General features: G+C 45.4%; 3 protein-coding genes across 13 annotated transcripts in view; 1 reads left to right on the top strand and 2 right to left on the bottom strand.

The window, feature by feature from the left end:
* Positions 1–130: 130 nt before the first annotated feature.
* On the bottom strand, positions 131–10,184 carry LOC146708665 (reticulon-3-B-like). Of its 8 annotated transcripts, none has more exons than XM_085460681.1 (10): positions 10,109–10,184; positions 5,645–5,804; positions 1,943–2,096; positions 1,806–1,862; positions 1,599–1,737; positions 1,026–1,095; positions 905–951; positions 772–830; positions 540–660; positions 244–300 (listed from the first exon to the last, which is right to left on the bottom strand). In XM_085460681.1, exons 2-9 carry the CDS (start codon positions 5,706–5,708, stop codon positions 579–581), a joined length of 672 nt encoding a protein of 223 aa, XP_085316807.1. In that variant the 5' UTR covers positions 5,709–5,804; positions 10,109–10,184; the 3' UTR covers positions 244–300; positions 540–578. The 8 variants fall into 8 exon arrangements, with proteins under 8 accessions (XP_085316812.1, XP_085316813.1, XP_085316807.1 ...); XM_085460685.1 differs by having other exon boundaries at positions 540–630; XM_085460684.1 differs by having other exon boundaries at positions 1,943–2,093.
* gemin6 (gem (nuclear organelle) associated protein 6) lies at positions 9,740–11,367 on the top strand. The gene is made up of 3 exons (XM_085460689.1): positions 9,740–9,959; positions 10,132–10,524; positions 10,746–11,367. Exons 1-2 carry the CDS (start codon positions 9,826–9,828, stop codon positions 10,505–10,507), a joined length of 510 nt encoding a protein of 169 aa, XP_085316815.1. The 5' UTR covers positions 9,740–9,825; the 3' UTR covers positions 10,508–10,524; positions 10,746–11,367.
* Positions 11,368–12,080: 713 nt separating this feature from the next.
* sos1 (son of sevenless homolog 1 (Drosophila)) overlaps positions 12,081–25,724 on the bottom strand; it is a 44,256-nt gene continuing 30,612 nt past the window's right edge. For 2 of the 4 annotated variants that reach the window (XM_085460668.1, XM_085460671.1), the window contains exons 21-23: positions 24,906–24,950; positions 15,900–16,021; positions 12,081–13,134 (exon numbers count right to left, since the gene is read on the bottom strand). In XM_085460668.1, coding sequence (XP_085316794.1) covers positions 12,562–13,134; positions 15,900–16,021; positions 24,906–24,950 — 740 coding nt within the window. In that variant the 3' untranslated portion in view covers positions 12,081–12,561. The remainder of the gene's footprint in view (positions 13,135–15,899; positions 16,022–24,905; positions 24,951–25,724) is intronic. The other 2 variants (XM_085460669.1, XM_085460672.1) reach the window with 1 other exon arrangement.

Here is a 25,724-nt window from a genome sequence, read left to right as displayed (position 1 = left end):
AGTTCCATGACTTCCTCGCTGTCATGAAACAGTGAAGCTGCTTCCTGTCCAAACATCAGGAAGTAACTGTGTAAACATGACCACGCCCACGCCACTGAACGTGACGGCTTGGACAGGTGAGGACTGGTGACGCTGGGCCAGAATAAAAACACACGGCTTGTTTCTCGTCAGTCTGATTTTATTCAAAGACTTGTGAGTCACAGACAAACAGGCCAATGAGAGGAGGGGGCAGAGCTTCAACATCTCAGGTGTCACTCAACCTTGGTCTTCTTCACAGCGCCAGGTAACTTATCCTGCAGACTGAAAACAGACACAGGACGCTTGTCAGCTGCTTGTCTGGACAGAATAATGTGAACACCTGCAGATTAGAGGTGGGCTCATCTGTGTTAACGTGGAAACTGAACATGGATGATCAATCAGCAACCCGACTGTGGACTTTAACTATAGACAGGTGACAAGCACATTAGGAACAGACAGTATGAACACACTGAGCATGCTCAGTTCAGTCCGACTCTTCATAAAGGTAGAACAGAGCTCACCTGGTTCAATTAAGACAGACACTGAGTTTAGATCTGAGGTCAGCATGTGCACAGGTGAGACAGACGGCAGTTACCTGTGGACCATGGACACCTGAGACAAACATTACAAACCCCAGTGGTGCTGCAGAAATGAAGGTCAGATTCTCACCTCTGACCTCAGTGAGGCATTTAGATCAGAGTTGACCTTCGGTGAGGCCAAACATGATGAACACCTGATTACCCGTGACCTCACCTCTGCAGAGTTTCCTCCAGTTTGAGCCGAACAGCCTCAACGTGACGATCGATCTGAGCCTGAACACAGAAACACTCTGAGCTAAGCACGGAGCAAACTGGGCAGAAGACAGGGACACCAGGTGTGTCTTTACCTTCTTCTTCTGGTAGATCAACGGTGTAGTGAAGAAAATGATGTCAGCTGCACACAGAGAGACAACCAATCGGAGATCAGAAAGACTGATATTTAACTCGCTCAGAGGGAAACAAACTCACCAAGGATCAAGATGGTGACGCCATTGAACACGGCACCAACGTACGTCATCACCCAGGTGACGGCTGCCAGCTGGAACACGTAGAACAAAGACATGGACCAAACACACAAACAATACACAAAATTCAGTTTTATTTATAAGGCATCAAATCACAACAGTCTCAAGGTAAAGACCCTAAATAATACAGAGAAAAACCAACAATCATATGACGCCCTGTGAGCAAGCGCTTTGGCGACAGTGGGAAGGAAAAACTCCCTTTTGCTCTAATAGGGTGATATGGTACTACAAGGTCATTAAGATAAGATGGGGCCTGATTATTTAAGACCTTGTATGTGAGGAGCAGGATTCTGAATTCTGGATTTAACAGGAAGCCAAAACAGGAGAAATCTGCTCTCTCTTTCTAGTCCCTGTCAGGACTCTGGGTTTTTAGGGTCGAGTACAGTAACCTCAGCTTTATCTGAATTTAGACATTCCTGCAGTTTAAGTGCTTGGTGTGTGTTATCTGGCCTCGTGGATAGATAAAGTTGAGAATACACACAACAAACAAACACACAGAATAAAAACACACGCTGACCTTCAGGGAGTCGACCAGGTCTTCCACCAGTAACAGCCTCCTTGTTTGATTACTGAACCAGTTCAAGTGGATCAGAAACTGGTCAGCGAGCTGCCGAACTGACTCTGAGGACACGGAAATGTCCCTCTCCAACAGAGACCTGAAGACGAGAGCTCTAGTGAGGTTAGAGTGATTAGAGCCAGGTTAGAATCAAATCACCCGGGTTACCTGAATGGATGACCTTCATCGGACTTCTGGACGGCCTGGATCACTGATTTATAAACCCTGCAGACGGGATGGAGAACAGGAAGATGTTTTTCATGCTGGGTAATGCGATCTATCTGTCTATAGCAGGTTCCACCCACCTGAAGGTGATTGTGACACAGAGGCATGCCAGGAGCAAATAGGACACCACGCTGATGACTGACAGTGTTGCCAAGGAGAGAAGAACCAGCAGTGAGAGGCCGAACGCCGCTGCAGATTTCTTCGGTTCTCTCCAGTGCACGAGCTGTGAGGCTGCTGACATATTTTCTGAGATTAACCAAAACCAGCTTGATGCCAAAACAACAAATAGATACTAAAAGACAAGAAAGCAGAGAAAAGCAGGCTCCCAGAAACCTTTGACCGGGAAAGGCACAGATATGGACAGAACGAGGACTGCCACACCAATCACACGTCACAGCAGTGAAGCATACCACAGAGAAGCAGATTCAACCTTTCATGGAGGGTTTCCTCGTACGTGTGAACTGGAGTGAAGCACTCACACCATCGGGCTGGACTGGTAATCTGGCATATGGTGCACGGAAGGGCCGCTGCGCACCGACCTTATGACAGCAGCCCATTCGTTCACTTTCATTACTCACACTGGATCGCCTAATCAAACTTCTTAACGAGACCGGCCCAACCCTACCTTCACTGTGTGCTCACACAGCTTGTAGAAAAAGTTTAGCGTGGAAGAAGCAGCTAGAAGGCGGAGCTAAAAAGCAGCTGTTGGGCTGCTGCACCAGCTGTGGAGGAACAGCAGCTCAACAACAGACTGAGGAAAAGATGGAGGAGGTGAAATAAACGTGGCGAGAAAATAGATGGAGGAACATAATCAGAGATCCAGGGAAAATGGTAACTTTGACCACGAGCTGCTCCTGACAGCAAAATGCAGCTTTCACTGCAACTGAGACCGAACCCAACAACAACAATAACAACAGTACCCACATGATTCAAACGAAAACATTCAATAATCAAACTTAATGAAATATATACAAGTGAACGGGATCAAAGTCCAAGACGAGCTCAGAGACGTGGAAATAGCCGGTGTTCTCTCCCACAAGCAAAATGAATCAGGTGAAGATGTGCTGAACCTTCATGAACCATAAACAAATGCACAGGAACCTTCAAGAATGTGATTTATGCAGTGCCAAATCACAACAGACTAATAATCACCAGCAACCTCTGAAATCCATCAGGAATTTTTAAAAACATTCCCAGAACTTAATCCTGGACCTGCAGGACCTCTACTTTAGCCTCAGCAGCATCCAGTCTGCAGGAGAAACAAGCACTGGCCTTATTATCACCTGAAAAACAAAAGAAAACGTCTGATCTTTGCTGTCAGCAAATAGTTTGGCACATGTTGTAGATGTGTTCTCTTTCTCCCATTTCAGGAGAAATGTCCCATTACTGGGAGTCTCTTTTCCCCATTCACTCATCCTCAGCCCAACATCAGCTGGGCTGCTAACAAAAACAACTTTAAATCACCTTCGTTCAGCTTCTTTCCTCTGTAAGCTAAAGAACCGACAACGTTCGAGAGAAAACCCCACCGAGCCGTGACAGACCTCAGGCTGGGCTCGAGCATTTCAACATGTTTTATTCCACGTGCAAAGCTCTCTGTAACTCCACCTTTTACAGTTTCCCAATATCCAGGTTTAATCCCTGCAGATCAGCTGCGGTCATGTGGATCCTATTAGGAGGCGGAGCTACATTCCACAGAGATCCTGTTCAGAGCACACAAGAAAATAAGATCAACGCTGATCTGAGCTGACCTGCTGATGTTTCCTGGAGAATGAGAAAAACCTCAACTCCCAGAAGAACGTTGAAGATTTAATGCCTGATAGATATCATCTGACCTTCACATCATCCAACTCACAGTTTATAGCTCAGCTTTGAACACTCGCACACACACAGACACACACACAGACACACACACAGACACAGACACACACACACACAGACACACACAGACACACACACACAGACACAGACACACACACAGACACACACACACAGAGACAAACACACACACAGACACACACACACACACACACACAGACACACACAGAGACAAACACACACACACACACACACAGAGACAAACACACACACACACACACACAGAGACAAACACACACACAGACACACAGACACACACACACACACACACAGACACACACACACACACACACACACACAGACACACACACACACACACACAGACACACACACACACACAGACACACAGACACACACACACACACACACAGAGACAAACACACACACAGACACACACACACACACAGAGACACACACACACACAGACACACACACACACACAGACACACACACACACACACACACAGACACACACACACACAGAGACAAACACACACAGACACACACACACACAAACGCGCACACACACACACATACACACACGCACACACAGACAAACACACACACACAGACAAACACACACACGCACGCACACACATACACAGACAAACACACACACACACACACACACAGACAAACACACACGCACACACACACACACAGACAAACACACACACACAGACAAACACACACGCACACACACATACACAGACAAACACACACACACACACACACACACACAGACAAACACACACACACAGACAAACACACACGCACACACACATACACAGACAAACACACACACACACACACACACAGACAAACACACACGCACACACACACACACACAGACAAACACACACACACAGACAAACACACACACGCACGCACACACATACACAGACAAACACACACACACACACACACACAGACAAACACACACGCACACACACACACACAGACAAACACACACACACAGACAAACACACACGCAGACACACATACACAGACAAACACACACACACACACACACACAGACAAACACACACGCACACACATACACAGACAAACACACACACACAGACAAACACACACACACACACACACACACATACACAGACAAACACACACACACAGACAAACACACACGCACACACATACACAGACAAACACACACACACAGACAAACACACACACGCACACAAACGCACACACACGCACGCACACACACACACACGCACGCACACACACACACACGCACACAGACAAACACACACGCACACACACACACACAGACAAACACACACACACACACACACACACATACACAGACAAACACACACACACACACACACACAGACAAACACACACACACACACAGACAAACACACACGCACACACACAGACAAACACACACACACACACACACACACATACACAGACAAACACACACACGCACACAAACGCACGCACACAAACGCACACACACACACACGCACACACACGCACACAAACGCACACAGACAAACACACACACGCACACACACACACACACAGACAAACACACACAAACGCGCACACACACACACAAACGCACACACACGCACACAAACGCACACAGACAAACACACACACGCACACAAACGCACACACACACACAAACGCACACACACGCACACAAACGCACACAAACGCACACAGACAAACACACACACGCACACACACACACAGACAAACACACACAAACGCGCACACACACATACGCGCACACAGCAGCCTGACTGACAGTCAGCTGATCGGGACAACAGAGCTTTGTTAGCCTGTTTGGTGAAACGCAGTCAGGTGAGAACAGGTGGCAGCCTCCGTCTACTCTACACTGTTTCCATGCCAACAATCAGGTGTCTCACCTGTGTGCGTGAGGTCTCTCAGCGAGGAGGAGGAGTTGTTGGAGGACGATGAAGAGTCTGCCATGTTTCAGCTGCTCGGTCTGCAGGTCTGACCCTCCCTCTGACTCTCCAGAGCTCTGCAGCTGCTCCATCCAGCGATGACATCACCACATGGGTGGAGCTGGAAAGAGGGGGTGACGAAGTTTAAACCTTCTGAGCAGCTCGATGTGAGCTCAGAGCGAGAATGTTCAGGAGGGTCAAAGGTCAGCTGAGAGTAGTTTGAGCAGACTCAGACAAACATCCACACACACTGTTTAAGTCCAGCCAGACACAGGCGTGCTGGTAACAGTCGTTATCGATCAGACAGGAAGTGAAACCAAATGCAGCTTGAAGCGCAACAATCATTAATCAGTAATCAATAATATTGACACAGCTGTATACATAAAAACACATCAACAGACAGGAAATGAGCTCAGTGATCGCAAGAGAGAGAGAGAGAGCAGGTCAGGATCCAACGAGATCTGTAGAAGTTGGCATCACCATCCGAGGATGATCCCTTGCACAGCTATGGAGACAGTAGGAGGGTCTGAATGTCTTTGTGTTTCCCCAACGAGCATCAGTGATAAATAATCAACAATAAACAGACTGTCGGCTTCATTTCTTGGTTGTTTTCTGTTGGCAGTTTTACAGCAGTGCTGTTGTTGTACAAGCATTAATGTCTGATCCTGAAACACCACACCTGCACTGTACCTGCTGACCTCAGGTCAGACTTGTTGGAATTGTGTTTTTATATTTACTCTCCAACCATAAACAGCAGTGAGTCTGCAGGTGTGAGCTTGAAAACTAAAGCTGTCAGGAGGAGGTGACACTCGGAGTGTGAGAGTTTACTCTTTACTTTTATTCACAGCAGGAACGTTTTTATGAGCAGCACGTTCAGCGTACTTTAGTTCAATCCCTCAGACTACGTTCGCTTGGACTGGGATGACTGCAGTGATTTGCTCCATTAGGCTGAAGGACAGGAAACTTCAGTCTCAAATATCTACTGTGCATGCCTCACCTTAGAGATCAACAGCAGCAGTGATTTAAAAAACAGTTCTGTGTCACAAATCACCAGAATAATGATCATCTTAAAAGTGCTAACGAAGCTGAGCAGAGCGCGTCCAGGCCGGGGGTTGCTCGGTGAACCTGCACCATGTCCCTCCACCAAGATGGTTCACTACTCGAGGCGCTTTAGTCCTCTTTGGTGACATCTGGTGGCCAAAAATATGAACAGCAGCTTGAAATGAGCCGCCTCACTGTGATCACCCTCTCTGCATTAGCAACTTCTGTTTAATATCAGGCTATCGGTGTGGTGCATCTGTTTTACGGTTATTTGATTAAAAACTCATTTGTATGAAACGTTTGAACATGGGCGTGTCCAAAAGAAGCCCGTGTCGGGCTCCAGAATATCATGTGACCAAAGATGAACTCTCTGAAATGACGTCAATGCTTCATTATGTGATTCGAGCTGTTGAAAAGATGCACCACCAGCATTGGTTGGGACTATGCTTGTGCCGTGAGGTCATTCCAGACCATCTTTTTGTTTGCCTTATGTGGAATATCCTTTTGAAGCGATCGCTTTTCTTTCTCCATATTAATCAAATCAAAGTTGATGTAAGTCTGTAGAGATCTCTTTGGGCATTTCTGGTCATAAAGCAACATTGTCCAGTCTTCGGCAGTAACACAGGAGTTACAGGAGCAAAAATTGGAGAAGTTTACATCCTTTTTGATTGTTTTCAATAATCACCCAAATATGTAGTTTTGTTTTAACAGGTATACCATTAATTCTGACAGATTTAAATGTTTGAAAGGTAATAAGACAGACTCATTTTCAGCCCTGACACAAGTAGCTGTCTGCTCACATCGTGTGTATTCGACAGGAAAATTGCAGTGTCATCAGTCAGGTGTGCCCATCTCTATCTAAGGGTGGGATACCCTGAAACTGTCCTTTTTTAATATGCACTCCATAATTTGTGCATAAATTGGATGCAGTTGTTCGCACTACACCCAAACATTCACCATCTTCACTCATGCGGCCATCCCACTGGCGCCAGCTGAAGGCTGCCGAGGTCGAAGCTGACTGGAACAACAAATTCGTCCATGATAACAGGATTGTTGTCAGAACTCTTTGTCCCTCCTTCAAGGCCGCCAGACCTTCGCTTAACCGGGCGTGATGACACTTTCTCTCAGCTGAACACGGGATAAACATACACACACAAATGCACACGCATGAAACATGTACACTGATACTGATACGCCCTCACTATCACCCCCCCCCCCCGAATCCAACACCTCCTCCCAGGTTTACCTCCCATCCGATGTGGACAGTGGATCAGCTGGAGGTGCGATCGAAGATTGCAGCGGTCCCAGATCAGCTGTACACACTGGAACACTCTCCCATGTTGCTGTCTGTGTTTTATTGTGATATGGTGTGATGATGATTCCTGGATTATCCTTTTGTGTTACATATTTCAATGTTTTTTTCCTCGCTACCTAGCCTGACCTGTCTCCCCAATGTGATGTTTGTGTATTGTATGTACGGTCTGTCATCTCGGTTGTGGGCAACTGCAACTGACAAATAAAGGCCATCCCATCTCAACTAGCTAACATTACAGCCAACAGCTAAAACATTAGCACTAAAGACCTACACAGAATACATCGCCATAGACATACAAATAACATAATTTCAGTTTGATGAGTTTAACTGCAAAGCAGATAATGCTATCATAAATTGAAATTTTTTTTTTAAACTTACTTTTCGCAAGCAAATTACTTCTTTTCTTCTTAAATTGTCCGTGTTTGCCAAAATGTGCTAATTTTTCACATGTGATAGAAGAACTGAATTTGGCATGTACAGAATGAATCGCATCATTTGAAACTTAGCTCTGATTGGAGAAATTGGAAGTGTTAGAACTGACCCACATTACGGTCTCCTCTACTACTGGAATTCCTTTCTTGCCTATGGAGAAATTTATCCATTTGTATTTTCTGAATGAGCCAAATATGATTTTTGGTAAATATATTTAGGAAACTATTTTCACTTTCACATATTGAATGAATAATTCTGAGTTTTCTAATAAAACATTGTTCAAAGTTTCTTTTATGTTAACTAAAGAAATATTTTGGGCATTTTTTCCGCTGTTCTCACCGTTTCCTCCTAACAGCTTTAACATCTGACTGACGGTGAGATTATCGTTTAGACAAATTGTTTTTTCACATAATCTTATTATTCTAGAAATAATTTTAATTTCTCTCTCGTTTGTCTTTAGAGAAAGCATTTTCCTTTTGAAAAATTTCTGATATCAAATTTCATTTCCATAAAAACTCTTAAATAGTTTTTCTTGTTAATAAGTCTCAGGGCTTAACTTTGGATTAATTTAGTTTCCAACAGTCTTTATTCTGAATTTGTCCAAATAATTTCAAATCAGTCTAAACTGGACTGCTTTATGGTCACGGATATGTTCGAGCTCGGATGATGTTTGTTCATGTGGGCATCTATCCATGCTTTCATTCATCACTGTGTTGGAATCACCTCCATATAAAAGTTTAGCTGAAGGACATGAAAATAACATCTGCCTTATCGTCTGTGGTTAAAAATAAATATACATTTTATAATTAAAGCCATTTATAAAGTGTGACTGATCAATATCAACCAAAAGTGTAATCCATTGTTCGCTGATGTTGCAGTTTAAGTGTGAACCGCTGCAAATCTGCTGTCACCAACAGAAACGTGCTGCCTTTCTCACTCTTCTTGTTCATTATTTATTGAGCTTTTAAAGAGTCACATTTTATTTGAAATTAAATTTGTGGACTTATTTCAGGAGTTTTGGATTTTCATCAGTTAACGTATTTATTTTATTTTTGCTGTTTTATTGTGAGCTCGCAGTATTACTTTTCTTCTTATTTGGTTTCTCTTTAATGTTTTATGCTTTGGCCGGAGGGTCTCTATTCTATTTCTAGTCGCTTCTACTGAATGTTTTTGCTGTGCCCGCTTCGGCCTGCAGGGGGCAGCCGCGGCTCAGTTTACGCCTTAAAGCGGAACTTTTGTTTCCGTGTTGTGTTTTCTCAGGAGCGTTAACAGCTGTGAACAGCAGACGGCAGGGAGGTGGAGGGGTGTGTGAATCGATTATTGCTCAGCTATCGATCTCAGCACCGTGAGGTCCATGATGCAGTGCGGCTGGCCCCTCATGGGTCCGCTCAGGTGGCTTCACTACCTTAACAAAGAGGTGAAGGTGAGAGCGGGAAAAGGCGAGGAGCACCGCGGCTGGCTGTTAAGCGTGGACCCGGTGTCCGCCAGGTAACGCGCACGTGGAGCCTAATTTGTAAATCAAACAGCTGATCGTGACGAACGAGTCGAGTTTTTTTTCAGCCGTTTCCTGTGAACTTTGACCTTAACTCGTTTAAGTTAAGTTTAAGTGTGACTCCTGATCGTCACGTGGCTCTGACCCTTGTCTTCCTGTGCCCTGCAGTGTGGTCCTGGTGTCCTTTGGTGAGGCGGTGGCGGTGCGGGTGGTGATGGGTCACGCTGTGGAGGCGGTGGAGGTCCTGCGAGCGGCTGCTGATGATGAGACGGCGAAGCGTCTGCGGTCGGTCTTCCTCCCCCCGCCGTCCCCTTGCCTGGACCCCAAGGAGCTGCGTCAGCGGAGGGATGCCGTGCGGCGGTGGCTGCAGGAGAACCGGATCCCCGTGGAGGAGGAGGGGGAGGAGCTAAAAGTGGCGGGCGTCCTGACGATCGCTGCGCCCTATAGCGCCCACGACTGCAGGAGCTCCAACCAGATCATCCTGGACCGGATCCAGAGACTTATCGGGATCCAGGACTGTACCAATCAGGGGTTGCCACTCTGAGCTGGGCCAATCACCAGGTTAGTGTGTTGTTTGAGCTCCGCCCTTTTGTCATTTGCAGATGTAATCTAAATAAAAGGAGTTTCTAAGTGACTCACTTCCTGTAAAACTCACCTGTCCCACAGACTGACGAGTCACCAATCGCCATGATTAGTTACGTCAGAGTGGGAGGAGTTTTAAATATGTGCATAATTTTAAAAGATAAACTGGTTTTATTGTGACAGGCACAATTTCATTTCAGGTGAGAAGAGACCTGCAGCAACCACAATGAACCAGGAAACCAGAGTGCTGGCTCACCTGGGGTCACCCGGGGTCAGGGTGTGCACGGGCGGATTTCAGTTTGTCAGACTTCAGTAATCAATAATTATTGATCTGCTGTAATCATTGACACCTGGATGTCGCTGATGTGATTGAACATCACCTGAATCACCTGCGTCAGTATCAGGTGTCTCCGGTCTGTCCTCTGAGGAGAACTGAGTTCTGCTCTTTATTTGCCCGTTGGCATGGTGACACCTGCGCCTGTGGGAATGACTTGCTGCAGACTGATTCCCGGAGCGTTTTTGTAAAAGTTTCGTGTCGTTTCATACTTTGTAAAACAAATTCAGACTGGAGTCAAACTTAAACCACGAGCTTTGATCTTTGTCAGTTTCAGTAAACATGGGGATGAAACGTCTACCGAGTCATCTAATCACTGTAAATAAACTGTAAGGTAATTATTGTATCTATGGTAACAAGACACCCATCCCTCCACGCATTTATTTCAATATGCTCTGCTTGGTTTTGTTTGTTGAATGCAGAGCAGAGAAACACTTGTATCCTGGGGCTTTGTGTGTGTTCAATGTCAATAAAGTTAATTGAAACCAGCCCAGCGCCACCTTATCTGCTCTTTAAGTGATGACATGATGAATCCTGCTCCCGGCCCAAACTACTCTGCATTTATTAAGTCTGTGTTTTTAACATGTTTTAGTGCTTTGTATATAGTTCAGTTTAATCTGAACAAACCCCTAAAAACAGTCAGTGATCACTATTGTCCCCTCTCGGTTTTTATTACCATTGTTCATTTTAAAGCTCAGTTTTTAAACCCTATCTACAGCCCAGCCCATGCAGCAGTATAATGACTAACCTCGTATTGTGGATGGATTATCTCAGTTGTTCTCCTGACTGAAGTTTGGTCCGTTTACAGCATCTTGCCATGCGACTGATATTGTCTCTAACCATCAGGAACCCTCACGTTAATTTTTATCAAGCGGAAAAGTGTTCGCGTTCATCCTCCAGCTTCACTGTGTTTATGCTAACATAGCTGTGTTGCTAGCGATCACGTAGCACATCATTATACACCAGCTAGCCCAACTTTAGTAACCTTACAAACGTCACTGCTGTTTAGTTTTCTGTCTTCATTTATGTTGGAAGTGATAGAGCCGTACGTTTAAATTTGTTCATAAATCTCTCAGAACATGCTATATCATGTTTAGATGGAAACTGGCAAGCTAACTTCCTGCTAACTTCTAACTCCATTGAATTTAATAAATCCTGTTTTCATGGATGCCTGGATGTTAAACTTTATAGTTACACCTGGTAAAGCAGCAACGCTGATCATTTTATTAAAGATGAAAGAATTTAGACAGTTTTTAACTCTCAGTGATGCTGCAGTGATTGTTTGGACCTGAAGCAGAGTTTGAACCCAGACACGAATAATGATGTCAGACTTGAAGACCACCCGCTGCTGCAGGGGCAGTAGATGTGGAGGAGCCCACCTACAAAAACCAGCCACAGTTCAGTTCAGCAGGTAAAATAAAGACCGATGAATTCCAGGTTTCTTCGAGCTCAGTGAAAGAAATGTTTATTCCCTTGTTTTTGTTTACATCACTAATAATGACATCACCACCATCTTCTTCATCAGGTCCACCTGAACCACTGCAGTACCTGTGTGGCTCCAGGCCAGTACCTGAGGGTCTCGTCCCTCTGAGGTCTGAGCTCAGAGATGTTCAGAATAAGAGCACATTTTTGTTTTACAGTCAGTCTCAGTTCGAAGCAGTCAGAGCTTCCTGATTGGTCCATCACACATTTTTACTTTCTTCTGATCCAATCAGCTGTAGTGTTAACTCAGTCTCCTCCACAGCCTGTCCAATCAGCTGTCCCTGAACCCTCTGGAACTCCAGGCTGTCCAATCGCACAGAGGGTGTGTCCAGCATGGGGGCGTGTCCAACAGAATCCCTCTTGTATGTCTTTGGGGGGAGTTTGGGAACACTGTGACGTGGAGGCACAGGGGGGCCATCCAAGGTGAGGGGAGGGAGTGGGGGGAGGGGTGGAGAAGGCAGGGGTAATTTCCTGGAGGTGGGGGTGACAGGAGCAGGGAGAGGGGGTGAGGAGGACAATGTGGTGGGGGTGGAGCAAATGGAAGTTGGGCCAGAGATGTTGGGGGGGAAGAAAGCCTGAGGCAGGAGGTCACAGCGGGGACGACCCTGAGGGGGGGGCAGGAGGTGTAGAGGGGAGCTGAGGGGCTCTCGTGGAGGCAGGGAGGGGGGGCTGTCAGGTGGTGATGATGACAGTGACGAGTAACGAGAGGGGTGGAGCTTACAGGTGGGCTGACGAGGTGGAATGGCTGGGGGGCTGTCCAGCTTTGACACCATCTGTGAGGGAGAAGGGAGGGGGGGGGGGTCAAATGTCACATTCAAATGAACCTTTATCAAGATTGAATTGAGAAGGCGGCGTCAGACAACAGCCCCGCCTCCCCTCACCACAGACCTTTGTTTACATTTACACCATAACAGGACGCCAACAGGGGCCCGTTCTTCGTACCTCGCTAAGTAAGTTAGCTGGATTAGATTGTTGACGATTTCGCGTGATCCTGGATCGTTCGGTTCTCCGAAGCTCATCCGGGACTTGCTGTCATAGCAACAGATCCGTAAGTGTAAACCTGCTCGGGAGCAGGTTTACTTTATGTAAACAGGATTAGATCGCGGCCACTCAGGTATGTCCGCTTCATTTATATGAAAGCAACAGCGATATTCCACCACTGTTTCACCATAAATAAATAACATCAATGTAACTAAAGACAATGCAGCACCTGATCCATTTATTGATGTCATACAGATACATACAGGTCATTTCCTAAAAAAAAAGGGAAATGTACTATTAACATTCTATTACATGTATGTGATTATTGCAGATGTAATTCATATTTTAGAGTAGTAATAGTAAATTACTTCGTGTAATCAAGATGAGAGACCACGGCTATAAAAGCGAAGGTGGATTTGGGAAGCCTGTCGCAGCCATGTCCTGTCCGTATACGCGAGCAGCCCATTGCGGAAGGTGCAAGATTGATAAGGAGAGTCCTCAGAATTCAGCGTATATTGCGGGACAGACAGGATCCTTTAGCTCAGCGCGACAGTGTGCTCATAGAGAGATATCGATATTCCCGTGAGGATATTATTTACTTAACCAACTTGTTGACGAGGGGGTGCAGGACCACCACCTGTCTTTTTTTGCTCTGCCCTTTTCTTGGTTGCTGTTATAAACAAACAGAGTATTCCAGGGTCTCTTTCCAAGAGACGAAAAGCAATATAAGTGATAAATATTACCATTCTGTAGAATATTCTTATATTTCACTTTTACTTGTTCCCATGTTCTAGTGGGTCCTGTTGTGGCTCTAATGTGAAAGAGGATATAATGTAATATAATAAATTTACCCTACCGCCTACTGGTGTTGGCCAGAGGGGCCGATGGCGCGATATGGCAGCCTGGCTTCTGTCAGTCTGCCCCAGGGCAGCTGTGGCTACACCTGTAGCTGCCTCCACCAGTGTGTGAATGTGAGAGTGAATGAATAGTGGCATTGTAAAGCGCTTTGGGTGCCTTGAAAAGCGCTATATCAATCCACTCCATTATTATTATTATTATTGAATTACTTACGAGTTTAATTTGTCAGCAACTTCCTGCCAGCCCTCTCTCCTTGCTTTTGCAGCCTTTGCAGTGTTCCCTTGTGTTCTGATTAAACTCTGAAACTCCTGAAATCCCTCACTCAAGAGTTCTTGCTCTGCTGCCGAAAAATACTGGACATTTTCGCCGACCAATCAAAGGGTTGCCGATCAATGTTTCTACTATCGATGCGTAGCCCCTGTTAAGCCACCCAGTGATCTCACATTACTTCATCCAGCTGTACTAATCGTCAACAACAGGTGTGTTCGGAGAACCGGATTAGCGAGCTCACGGTTAGCGCGATGGTTTGATCTTGGATGTGTCATTTGATCTTGGATGTAGTAAGCGAGGTACGAAGAACGGACCCCAGGTTGACACAGCAACAACTACACCCACAACAACAAGGTGGAGGTTACACGTCTGGGCTGGAAAAGCCGCAGAACCACAGGAAACGCTCCTCCGGGTCTATAAACAGCTTGATGTCTGTGAAGGTTCTCAGTCATCCAGGTCATCGTAGTCAAAGGAGCTTGCAAAGAAAAGCGTCTGGACTTCCTTAAGTTACTTGAAGACGTTTCACCTTCATCCGAGAAGCTTCTTCAGTTCTAAGGTCAAATGGTGGAGAGTCCCAGATATAAACCTAGTGGGAGTGACCCCCCACAGAGGGACAAAAGGACCCCCTGATGATCCTCTAATCGCCTGAGCCAAGGTGTGAAACTGGGTGTGGGTCCCAATCAGCCAGAGTTTCGGGTGAGTTCATTGTGAAACCTGGCCCCACCTTATCATGCGAATTCCTGAGGTCAGAAGAGCCACCTCCACAGGACAAGACTCAGCAGTCCATCTGCATCTTAAGGATAAAGGTCACTCTTTCGAGGATACCAATGTTCACATTTTGGACAGAGAGGACAGATGGTTTGAAAGAGGAGTGAAAGAAGCATCTATGTCCACTGTGAGCGACCATCTTTGAACAGAGGCGGGGGTTTACGACACCAACTCTCTGCCATCTATAATCCAGTTTTGAGATCCCTTCCCAGACGCCTTAACGCCCACTCACATCCTGGGCCATCTGACCTCAGGAATTCGCATGATAAGGTGGGGCCAGGTTTCACAATGAACACACCCGAAACTCTGGCTGATTGGGACCCACACCCAGTTTCACACCTTGGCTCATGTGATTAGAGGATCATCAGGGGGTCCTTTTGTCCCTCTGTGGGGGGAAACTCCCACTGGGTTTATATCTGGGACTCTCCACCATTTGACCTTAGAACTGAAGAAGCTTCTCGGATGAAGGTGAAACGTCTTCAAGCAACTTAAAGAAGTCCAGACGCTTTTCTTTGCAAGCTCCTTTGACTATAAACAGCTTGAAGCTAAAAACAGGTTCTAAGAATTTGGTGGTTGCTGCTCTGTGATACACAAAGAACAGAAGGAACCCTGAAACGTTCTTGCAGTCCAAAAGCTCCTCGGGCTAAAGCAAAGAGGGTACCTTGGAGGGGGAAGACTCAGCAGGAGCCGACTCCGGTCGTCTGCGGGGAGGAACAGGAGGAGGAACGGGAACATCCTCAGAGGCCCGACTGAAGCTCACCATGGAGGAGACCGAAGAGGACCCTGAAAATTACCAGATAGACACTGTTAGAACCAGGAGAACGAACAGGAGAACCATACAGCAGCCAGCAGCAGATTGGTTTGTTGCTCGTTAACTTCACGCTTTAAGTACTTCAGGGCTCCAGAGTGCGACCAACTTGGTTGCACATGCGACCTAATTTCTCAATGCTGCGACTAAAAAAAAAATTTAAAGTCTCAGCAACTCTGAAAGTCTCCATGTGATTAACAACAGACACACATTATCCACATATCGTGGTTTAAACCATTCAGAGATGGTCAGGGGCGGGACCTCTCTGATTGGCCGTAATCCAGATATTCCTGTAGGCCTTGTGTGTATGTTTGAAAGTGTAGGTCAATAGAGAGGTGAGTAGGCAACAAAGGCTGTCACACTTGGTGTTCGCTCGCTCTGCGGTAGAGTATCACTTCCTGTTCCTGCTCAAACACAGTGGTGTTTCTGAGTAGCTTATCTGCTTAGCAATTTAATTAAAATTTTTTATATACATTCTTCTTTCATAGTATAATCTTCACGTGCTTCATCCAAAGCACACTCTGTGTACTCACTACCTAACTTATAGCCAAAGTATTCACTCACTGTGTCTTTACTGTTTTGCTAACTTAGCTTAGCTCGTAGCCGACTCGTTAGCACCATGGCTACTTCACCTGTCCCTCCTGCACTTTCTTGCTCATTGTGTCAGATGTTTAGTTACTCCTCGGCCTCCTTTAGCAGTAATGAAATCTGTAACAAATGTAGCATATTTGCAGCTCTGGAGGCCAGGATTACTGAATTGGAGACTCGGCTTCGCACCCTTCATTCACCCATAGCTAGCCAGGCCCCTGTAGCTGGTGCAGCCGAAGATAGCGTAGCTGTTCCCCGGCAGACCCCAAGCAGCTGGGGAAAGAGGGCGGCTGGGTGACGGTGAGGAGGAAGCATAGTCCAAAACAGAAGCCCCAGGTACACCACCAACCCGTTCATGTGTCTAACCGTTTTTCCCCACTCGGCGACACACCCGCCGGGGGCATGTGAAGCTAGAGACACCGGCAACCATAGTCAACTGTCTTCCAGGGGCCAGAGCAGGCGACATTGAAGGAAATTTAAAACTGCTGGCTAAGGGTAAACGTAAATTCAGTAAAATCATAATTCACGTCGGCAGTAATGACACCCGGTTACGCCAATCGGAGGTCACTAAAATCAATATTGAATCGTGTGTAACTTTGCCAAAACAATGTGGGACTCTGTAGTTTTCTCTGGTCCCCTCCCCAGTCAGACCAGGAGTGACATGTTTAGCCGCATGTTCTCCTTAAATTGCTGGCTGTCTGAGTGGTGTCCCAGAAACGATGTGGGCTTCATAGATAATTGGCAAACCTTCTGGAGGAAACCTGGTCTTGTTAGGAGAGACGGCATCCATCCCACTTTGGATGGAGCAGCTCTCATTTCTAGAAACATGGACAAATTTATTAAACCCCCCAAAATATTAGGTCTCTCTCCTCCAAGTCTCTGTTAGTACATGACTTAATAATTGATCAACAAATTGATTTACTCTGCCTTACAGAAACCTGGTTGCAGCAGGATGATTATGTTAGTTTAAACGAATCAACACCCCCGAGTCATTCTAACTACCAGAAACCTCGAAGCACAGGGCGAGGGGGCGGTGTGGCAGCAATTTTTCACACCAGCCTATTAATCAACGAAAGACCAAGACAGACTTTTAATTCATTTGAAAGCCTGATGCTTAGCCTCGTCCACCCCAGCTGTAAAACTCAGAAACCAGTCTTACTTGTTATCATCTATCGTCCACCTGGGCCTTACACAGAGTTTCTGTCTGATTTCTCAGACTTTATATCTAATTTAGTTCTGAGCTCAGATAAAATAATTATTGTGGGTGATTTTAACATCCATGTAGATGCTAAAAATGACAGCCTCAACATGGCATTTAATCTGTTATTAGACTCAATTGGCTTCTCTCAAAATGTAAAAGAACCCACCCACCACTTTAATCACACTCTAGATCTTGTTTTAACATATGGCATAGAACCTGAACATTTAACAGTGTTTCCTGAAAACCCTCTCCTGTCTGATCATTTCCTGATAACATTTACATTTACAATAATTGATTACACAGCGGTGGAAAGTAGACTTTATCAAAGTAGATGTCTTTCTGAAAGCGCTGTAACTAAGTTTAAGAATATAATCCACCCACTGTTATCATCTCCAATGCCCTGTACCAACACAGAGCAGAGCAGCTATCTGAACGCTACTCCAACAGAGGTCGATTAGCTTGTTAATAATTTTACCTCCTCACTACGTACGACTCTGGATACTGTAGCTCCAGTGAAAACTAAGGTCTCTAATCAGAAGTACCTGACTCCGTGGTATAATTCTCAAACATGTACCCTAAAGTAGAGCTGGGCGATATATCGAGTTTTTAAAAAATATCGATATATTTTTATACGAGATATAAGATCTGACAATATCGTTTATATCGATATAGTCTATGTTACGTTATAATTATACTTGTGGAGCCGCAAGTTTGCCTCTCTTTCGTCCACTTTCGTCTTTACGTTACTCGGCCTCGCCTCTCCTTCACTGAACACAACTCCCCCTCCTCCCCCATCGCTTCACCTGCAGGAAGCAACAAGATGGACACGGCAAATCTCCTTTAACGAGTTACTGCGCATCGCCCCGTGCATGGGGCTGGACGGCGTCAATGTGTTAGCTAGCTAACCACGCTAACGAGCTAACCACGCTAACGCCATGCCGCCCAGAGGTGCTGCACAGCCTAAAATCCTTGCATTTTCTCAAAAGTTGACAGCGCGCCTTATGTATGAATTCTGGTTGTGCTTGATGGCCGCGAACCGATTTTATGTGGTACACGGCGCTCAGCAATCTGTCAAAAAATGTTTTAGTACGACTTTGGTAAGCTACGGAGCTGCACCGCTTGATGGATTGTCGGAGCATTATGGCTGAGCCTCGCGGAGTGATACGTACTGGGCTTCAACGTAATATTACCCTACTGTGTATAAGGACCATAAATGGCACCTGTTAAGAGACGTGGTTGCGAAGTGGATTTCAAACTCAATGCTGTCAGTCACGCAGTACAAGTTGGGAACAGAGCAGCTGTGAAATCTGTCTTTGTTATTGTGCTCGTCTTTTAGTTTACATTTTGACTGCACAATTGTGAGCTTTTTGTTATGCACAAAAACAACATTGTTTTCTTTTATTTATGGAGCATTATTATTTAATAAATGCTCATAATTTATTTTTGAGTAAATTTTATGTACATCTGCTCTATGTTAATAAAAGTGCCTGTGTGACATCTGGGACACAGCTTTGACTAAGAACTCTCTTTTTGTTCTTACTTTATGGCTTTAAAAAAAAAAAAAAATCGAGATATATATCTTATATCGCCATCCAGCTAAAAAATATCGAGATATGAATTTTGGGTCATATCGCCCAGCCCTACCCTAAAGCAGATGACTCGTAAGCTGGAGAGGAAATGGCGTATCACAAAATTAGAAGATCATCATTTAGCCTGGAGAAATAGTTTGCTGCTTTATAAGAAAGCCCTCCGCAAAGCCAGAACTTGGGCTGGGCCATATCATACAGTTCACGGTAATACCGGTATAATGTTGGGCAACGCTGAGAAAATAAAATATCGCGATAGAATATGGCTAAAACACGCATGCCCAGTGCCTTTGTTTTCATACGCACATGGCCGAAAAAGCATGGCGGCAACGGAGAATGAGAAGGGGGAAAGCGCATCATTGAGCGAAACCGATGAACTGGTTTGTAAAATGCTGCAACTTCAGTGATGTGGAACTGGCTTGGTGTCTGTCCGTCAGATACTCACCAAAGCACATTTTTTTGTACAACATGCAAGCGGGCCGTCGTTATTGCCGTATTTGTCGGTCTAAGGTGCTCGTAAATCTGGGAGTAATCTGGGTCCTAAACTCAGTCTCATTCAGGTCCAAAGTCAAACGATCACTGCGGCATCATTGAGAGTTAAAAACTGTCTAAATTATTTCATCTTTAATAAAATGATCAGTGTTGCTGCTTTACCAGGTGTAAGAATTAGGTTTAACATTCAGGCATCCATGAAAACAGGATTTATGAAATTTAACAGAGTTAGAAGTTAGCAGGAAGTTAGCTCGCTAGTTTCGCTAGTTACCTAAGCATGATATAGCATGTTCTGACTGAGAGATTTATAAACAAATTCAAACGTACAGCTCTGCTATCACTTCCAACATAAATGAAGACAGAAAACTAAACAGCAGTGACGTTTGTAGGGTTACTGAAGTTGGGCTACCTGGTATTTAATGATGTGCTACGTGATCGCTAGCAACACAGCTATGTTAGCATAGCATAAACAGTGAAGCTGGAGGATGAACACTAACACTTTTCCGCTTGATAAAAGTTAACGTGAAGGTTCCTGATGGTTAGAGACAAATGCAATCCTATGGCAGGATGCTGTAAACGGACCAAAATTCAGTCAGGAGAACAACTGAGATAATCCATCCACAATACGAGGTTAGTCATTAATATACTGCAACAACATGGGAATAGTGCAGCCGTGATAGAATACAGCATTAATGAATCAATGGTACAGAAGTGGAGGAAGCAAGAAGAATGAGTTTAATAAAGTTTGATTTATCTGACTGCTTTGTTTCGCTTAATGTGCCTTATAATCCTGTGCAATTTTTTGTCTGAAAAATACGTATTTGACGTTTTTATTTGGCACACTGCAGTTTAATGTTGCAAAGCAGGTCTTTTTAACTTCAGTGGATATTATACATGGTTATGCTCAGGATATGTCAGCCCATTTCTACTGGAAATGCCTTTTGGTTAAACTTTCAGCAAGGAATTTGCATTTGCACTGTTAAATTTTTATATAGCTTTAATGCACATAAAAAACAGCTGCTTGTTTAAGTGAAAATACATTGATGGGGGTTTTTTGCGCTAGCAAAGTTGTGGAGTTGCATTTTGTCTCGCATCAATTATATCATTATCGCAAAGTTTCAAATATATATCGTGATAAATATTTTTGGCCATATCGCCCTGCCCTAGCCGGAACATCTTACTATTCATCACTGATTGAAGACAATAAGAACAACCCCAGGTTTCTCTTCAGCTCTGTAGCCAGGCTGACAAACAGTCAGAGCTCTTTTGAGCCAACCATCCCTTTAACGTTAACTAGTAATGACTTCATGAACTTCTTCACAAATAAAATTTTTATCATTAGAGAAAAAATTACCAGTAATCATCCCACAGATGTAATATTATCTACAGCTACTCTTAGTACCATTGATGTTAAGTTAGACTATTTTTCTCCAATTGATCTTTCTGAGTTAACTTCAATAATTACTTCCTCCAAACCTTCAACGTGTCTTTTAGACCCCATTCCTACAAAACTGCTCAAAGAAGTCCTGCCATTAATTAATGCTTCGATCTTAAATATGATCAACCTATCTCTAATAATCAGCTATGTACCACAGGCCTTCAAGCTGGCTGTAGTTAAACCTTTACCCAAAAAGCATCTCTAGACCCAGCAGTCTTAGCTAATTATAGGCCAATCTCCAACCTTCCTTTATATCAAACATCCTTGAAAGAGTAGCTGTCAAACAGCTAACAGATCATCTGCAGAGACTTATTTGAAGAGTTTCAGTCAGGTTTCAGAGCTGTTATGTTGCGGGTCACATTGACCCAGCACAGAAGAGATTTCACATGTCATCTGCATGACTACAGAAAACGAAAAAAAAAAAAAATCAAAATTATAAAAGAAAATTGTAAAATAATCAATGCCATTGTTTCTAACACTTTTGGATGAGTAAATTTGCCCTGGGTCAAATTAACCCAGGAGCATAATTGGTGTTCCTAGAAACCAACATAACAGGAGAGTTAAAAGGGAGTTTTTCCTTCCCACTGTCGCCAAAGTGCTTGCTCATAGGGGGTCATATGATTGTTGGGTTTTTCTCTGTATCTATTATTGTAGGCTCTACTGTACAATATAAAGCGCCTTGAGGTGAATGCTGTTGTGATTTGGCGCTGTGTAAATAAAATTGAATTGAACTGAATTGAACAAAGCCTCATTTCTGCTGTTTAATACCAAAGAAAATTAAACTTAAAATGATACCAAATTACAAAACGCTGTCTAATAAAACCTCTATAACTTGACTCCGCTTCACTTCATGTTGATTCATGGTTTTCTTCAGTTTTTAATCTACTGCAGATATTTTAAGGTTATCTGCTATAAAAATCCAGGCCAGGAAAATCTCCATAATGTTTTTCTGTTTTATTCTCAGTTACTTTGACACAAAGGCATTTGCTGTGATGCTCACACAGTACTGATAAATGATCAGAATTATAATATTTCTGACTGTCTGAGGAAAAATTGAATTGAATCGAATCGGGGCCTTGTGAATCAGAATCGAATGGATTATAGAAATCAGTGATACCCAACCTTAGTGAGCAGCCTAGGCCTGACAGAGGTGGATGTAGCTGTGGGTAATAAGAAAAGATGAAAAGAACGATTGATAGTGTTTTCATTAAGGCCTGATCCGTCTGAAACTCATAGCCAGTGCTCTGACACGGAGCCATGGATTGCTCAGCTTACATCTAACACCGGTCTGGAGACGGCATCAGATAATGAGCCACATACGATGGACCCCGAGCCAGAGCCCACTGAGAGTAAAAGGAGGAACGTGTATACTTTTGGAAAAGATTCAGTGAAGCTGATAACATGATGCACTGCATTTACTGTTGCGAGTGTGGAGAGACCGTGGCCGGCAATACTGCATTTGTGACTGCTTCTAATAAATTTCAAAGTGAAACGCTGAAAAGCACAGTGTATCCAGAGAACACATTATAAGCTGCGATAAACGCCCAGTGTCTCCTCACTGCCTTTCAGCAGCAAACAGGTCGTCAGGAGGCCGACATGATGATGAAGTTTAACATTGGCACTCTTTAGCAATACTGTAGGCCAGGGGTGCCCAATCCCGGTCCTCGAGAGCTACCGTCCTGCAGCTTTTAGATGCATCCCTACTCCAACACAGCTGAATCAAATGAATGGCTTGTTATCAGGCCTTTGCCAAACACGATGGCATGCTGAAGAGGTAATCAAACCATTTGATTCAGCTGTGTTGGAGTAGGGATGCATCTAAAAGCTGCAGGACGGTAGCTCTCGAGGACCGGGATTGGGCACCCCTGCTGTAGGCAAAGCACTTTAAGCACAAGCACCTTTTCAGGAACTTATCCTTCTTGCAGAAATGTGCTCCAAATAAAGCACTTTGTGTTGACAAGATTGATAGTTAATCATTTACAAATCAATATTGTCTGTATGGACAGCAGTTGGAACATGTAAAAAGGCGGGGTTAAGTGATGCGGTTGAAAAACTTGGGCGCAACTAACTTTTGTGCTGGTGCACATAAGAAAACAAGTTAGTGTAACCAGTGTAACCACAGCAACAAGTTAGTCTAGAGCCCTGTACTTAATTCAAAAGTTAGAATTTCTTAAAAAACCAAAATAAAAGTAAGATCATCCGTCCAGTGCAGCGGTCTCAACAGACACTGACCAGTCATCTCTCCAGGGTTTACCTGGGGACTGAAACCTGACCTAGGACAGGTATCCTGGTCGCATGAACCACCTAAACTGACTCCTTTCAATGTGGCGGACCTCTAAAGCTGACCCCAGAAGCTCATTTCTGCTTCACGTTTTTCTGTTTTATCCTCAGTTACTTTGAACCAAGGGCATCTGCTGTGATGCTCACACCTCTGATGAAGTGTCAGCTTTCTTTTTATACATATAAAAATGTGCATATGTACTGATAAATGATCAGAATTATGATATTTCTGACTGTGTGAGGCAAAACTTCACAGATTCAAATAGAACCAAATCGATTCTAGAAATCAGTGACGATACCCAGCCCTACTCAGGATGCTGTGGAGGTGGTAGACGAATGTCCCAGGCCTGCCTGCCATGTTACCCTCAGCTGATCGAGGAACTTTCCAACCTTCCCTTCAGGATTCACTGTGACTGTGTGCATGGAAGAACAGCAGACAGCGCACTCATCCAAGCACGTCAGGTACTCAAAGACGAGTCCTGTTCCAGCGAACAGGTACAGAACCAGGAAGGTACGAGTGGACTCAGGTGAGCCGGTACATCTCACGCTCGTCCCCAAAACCAGTTTACGCAGCCTGAGAGCAGCCTGCCAAGACCTCGGCCATCGTGTGCTGCCTGAACCACGAGACGCTGGAGTCCAACTGTATCCAGCTGGAAAATGGACTCCAGTCTTTTTACAGCAGGCCTCTTTCACTTTTTTCTGGCCTTCACACTCCGATGGATGCGTCAGAGAGCAACTTAGTATCTTGGAAGGATAACTGGCACGCAGCCTGGAGCAGCCAGGAGCAGCCAGGGATCGAACCACCAACCTTGGATTAGTAGATGACCTGAGCTACCTCCCCCACCTTAGAGCACCCTCCTTCCCCAAGGGTGATGGGGATGAGGAAAATTCCCAGTTTACGCAGCCCAACATCAGCCTGCCAACGCATCAAACTACAACTGCTGCCCGAAACAAGAGACGCCAGAGTCCGAGCGAGCCGCCGGATCAGAACTCACTGAACTTCCCTGACGCCTTCTTTCATCTCGGCCGGTGCAGAGACAGTAACACAGCTGCCAGTTTCTATGGAGACAAACTAATACAATGGGTGTGACATCATGCACAGGTGAGACACAACAGGAAGTCTAATCAATATCCTCTATACCAATGAGCAATCAATAACAATGGAACAGAAACCTGAAACACACTGAGACAGGTGAGAGACAGACAGGTGTGATGTGTGGGGCGCAGGTGAGCTGTGGAGCAGGCGTACGGAGAGTCAGGAAGGTCATACTAACGTGGGCCGTGCGGCAGAGACACCACAGCAAAGATGCTGTCGCAGGCTGCAGGTGAAGAGGAAAAACACTGTGAGGAAGGGAGAGGAGTGGTGACATCATCCTGCAGAGAGGAGGTACGATGATGGAGGCGAGAGCGAGGAGAGGAGGTACGATGGTGGAGGTGAGCGCGAGGAAAGGAGGTACGATGGTGGGGAGGAGCATGAGGAGAAGAGGCACGATGGTGGAGGTGAGCGCGAGGAAAGGAGGCGCGATGGTGGAGAGGAGCACCAGGAGAGGAGGCGCGATGGTGGAGAGGAGCACCAGGAGAGGAGGCGCGATGGTGGAGAGGAGCACCAGGAGAGGAGGCGCGATGCTGGAGGTGAGCGCGAGGAAAGGAGGCACGATGGTGGAGGAGGCGCGATGGTGGAGAGGAGCACAAGGAGAAGAGGCGCGATGGTGCAGAGGAGCACCAGGAGAGGAGGCGCGATGGTGGAGGAGGCGTGATGCTGGAGGTGAGCGCGAGGAAAGGAGGCACGATGGTGGAGGAGGCACGATGGTGGAGAGAAGCACAAGGAGAGGAGGCGTGATGGTGGAGGCGAGCGCGAGGAAAGGAGGCGCGATGGTGGAGGCGAGATGGTGGGGAGGAGCACAAGGAGAGGAGGCGCGATGTGGAGGCGAGGAAAGGAGGCGCGATGGTGGAGGCGAGCGCGAGAAGAGGTGGCACGATAGAGGAGAGCGCGATGGTGGGGAGGAGCGTGAGGAAAGGAGGCACGATGGTGGGGAGGAGCATGAGGAAAGGAGGCGCGATGGTGGAGGAGGCGCGATGGTGGAGAGAAGCAC

Source organism: Copadichromis virginalis, linkage group LG6 (assembly GCF_057382275.1).
Source record: "Copadichromis virginalis isolate Kocher_CV1m ecotype Utaka linkage group LG6, C_Virginalis_male_GT1.1, whole genome shotgun sequence".
NCBI lineage: Eukaryota > Metazoa > Chordata > Actinopteri > Cichliformes > Cichlidae > Copadichromis > Copadichromis virginalis.
The sequence above is the reverse complement of the archived record's forward strand: the minus strand, read 5'-3'. Positions and strand labels throughout refer to the sequence as shown.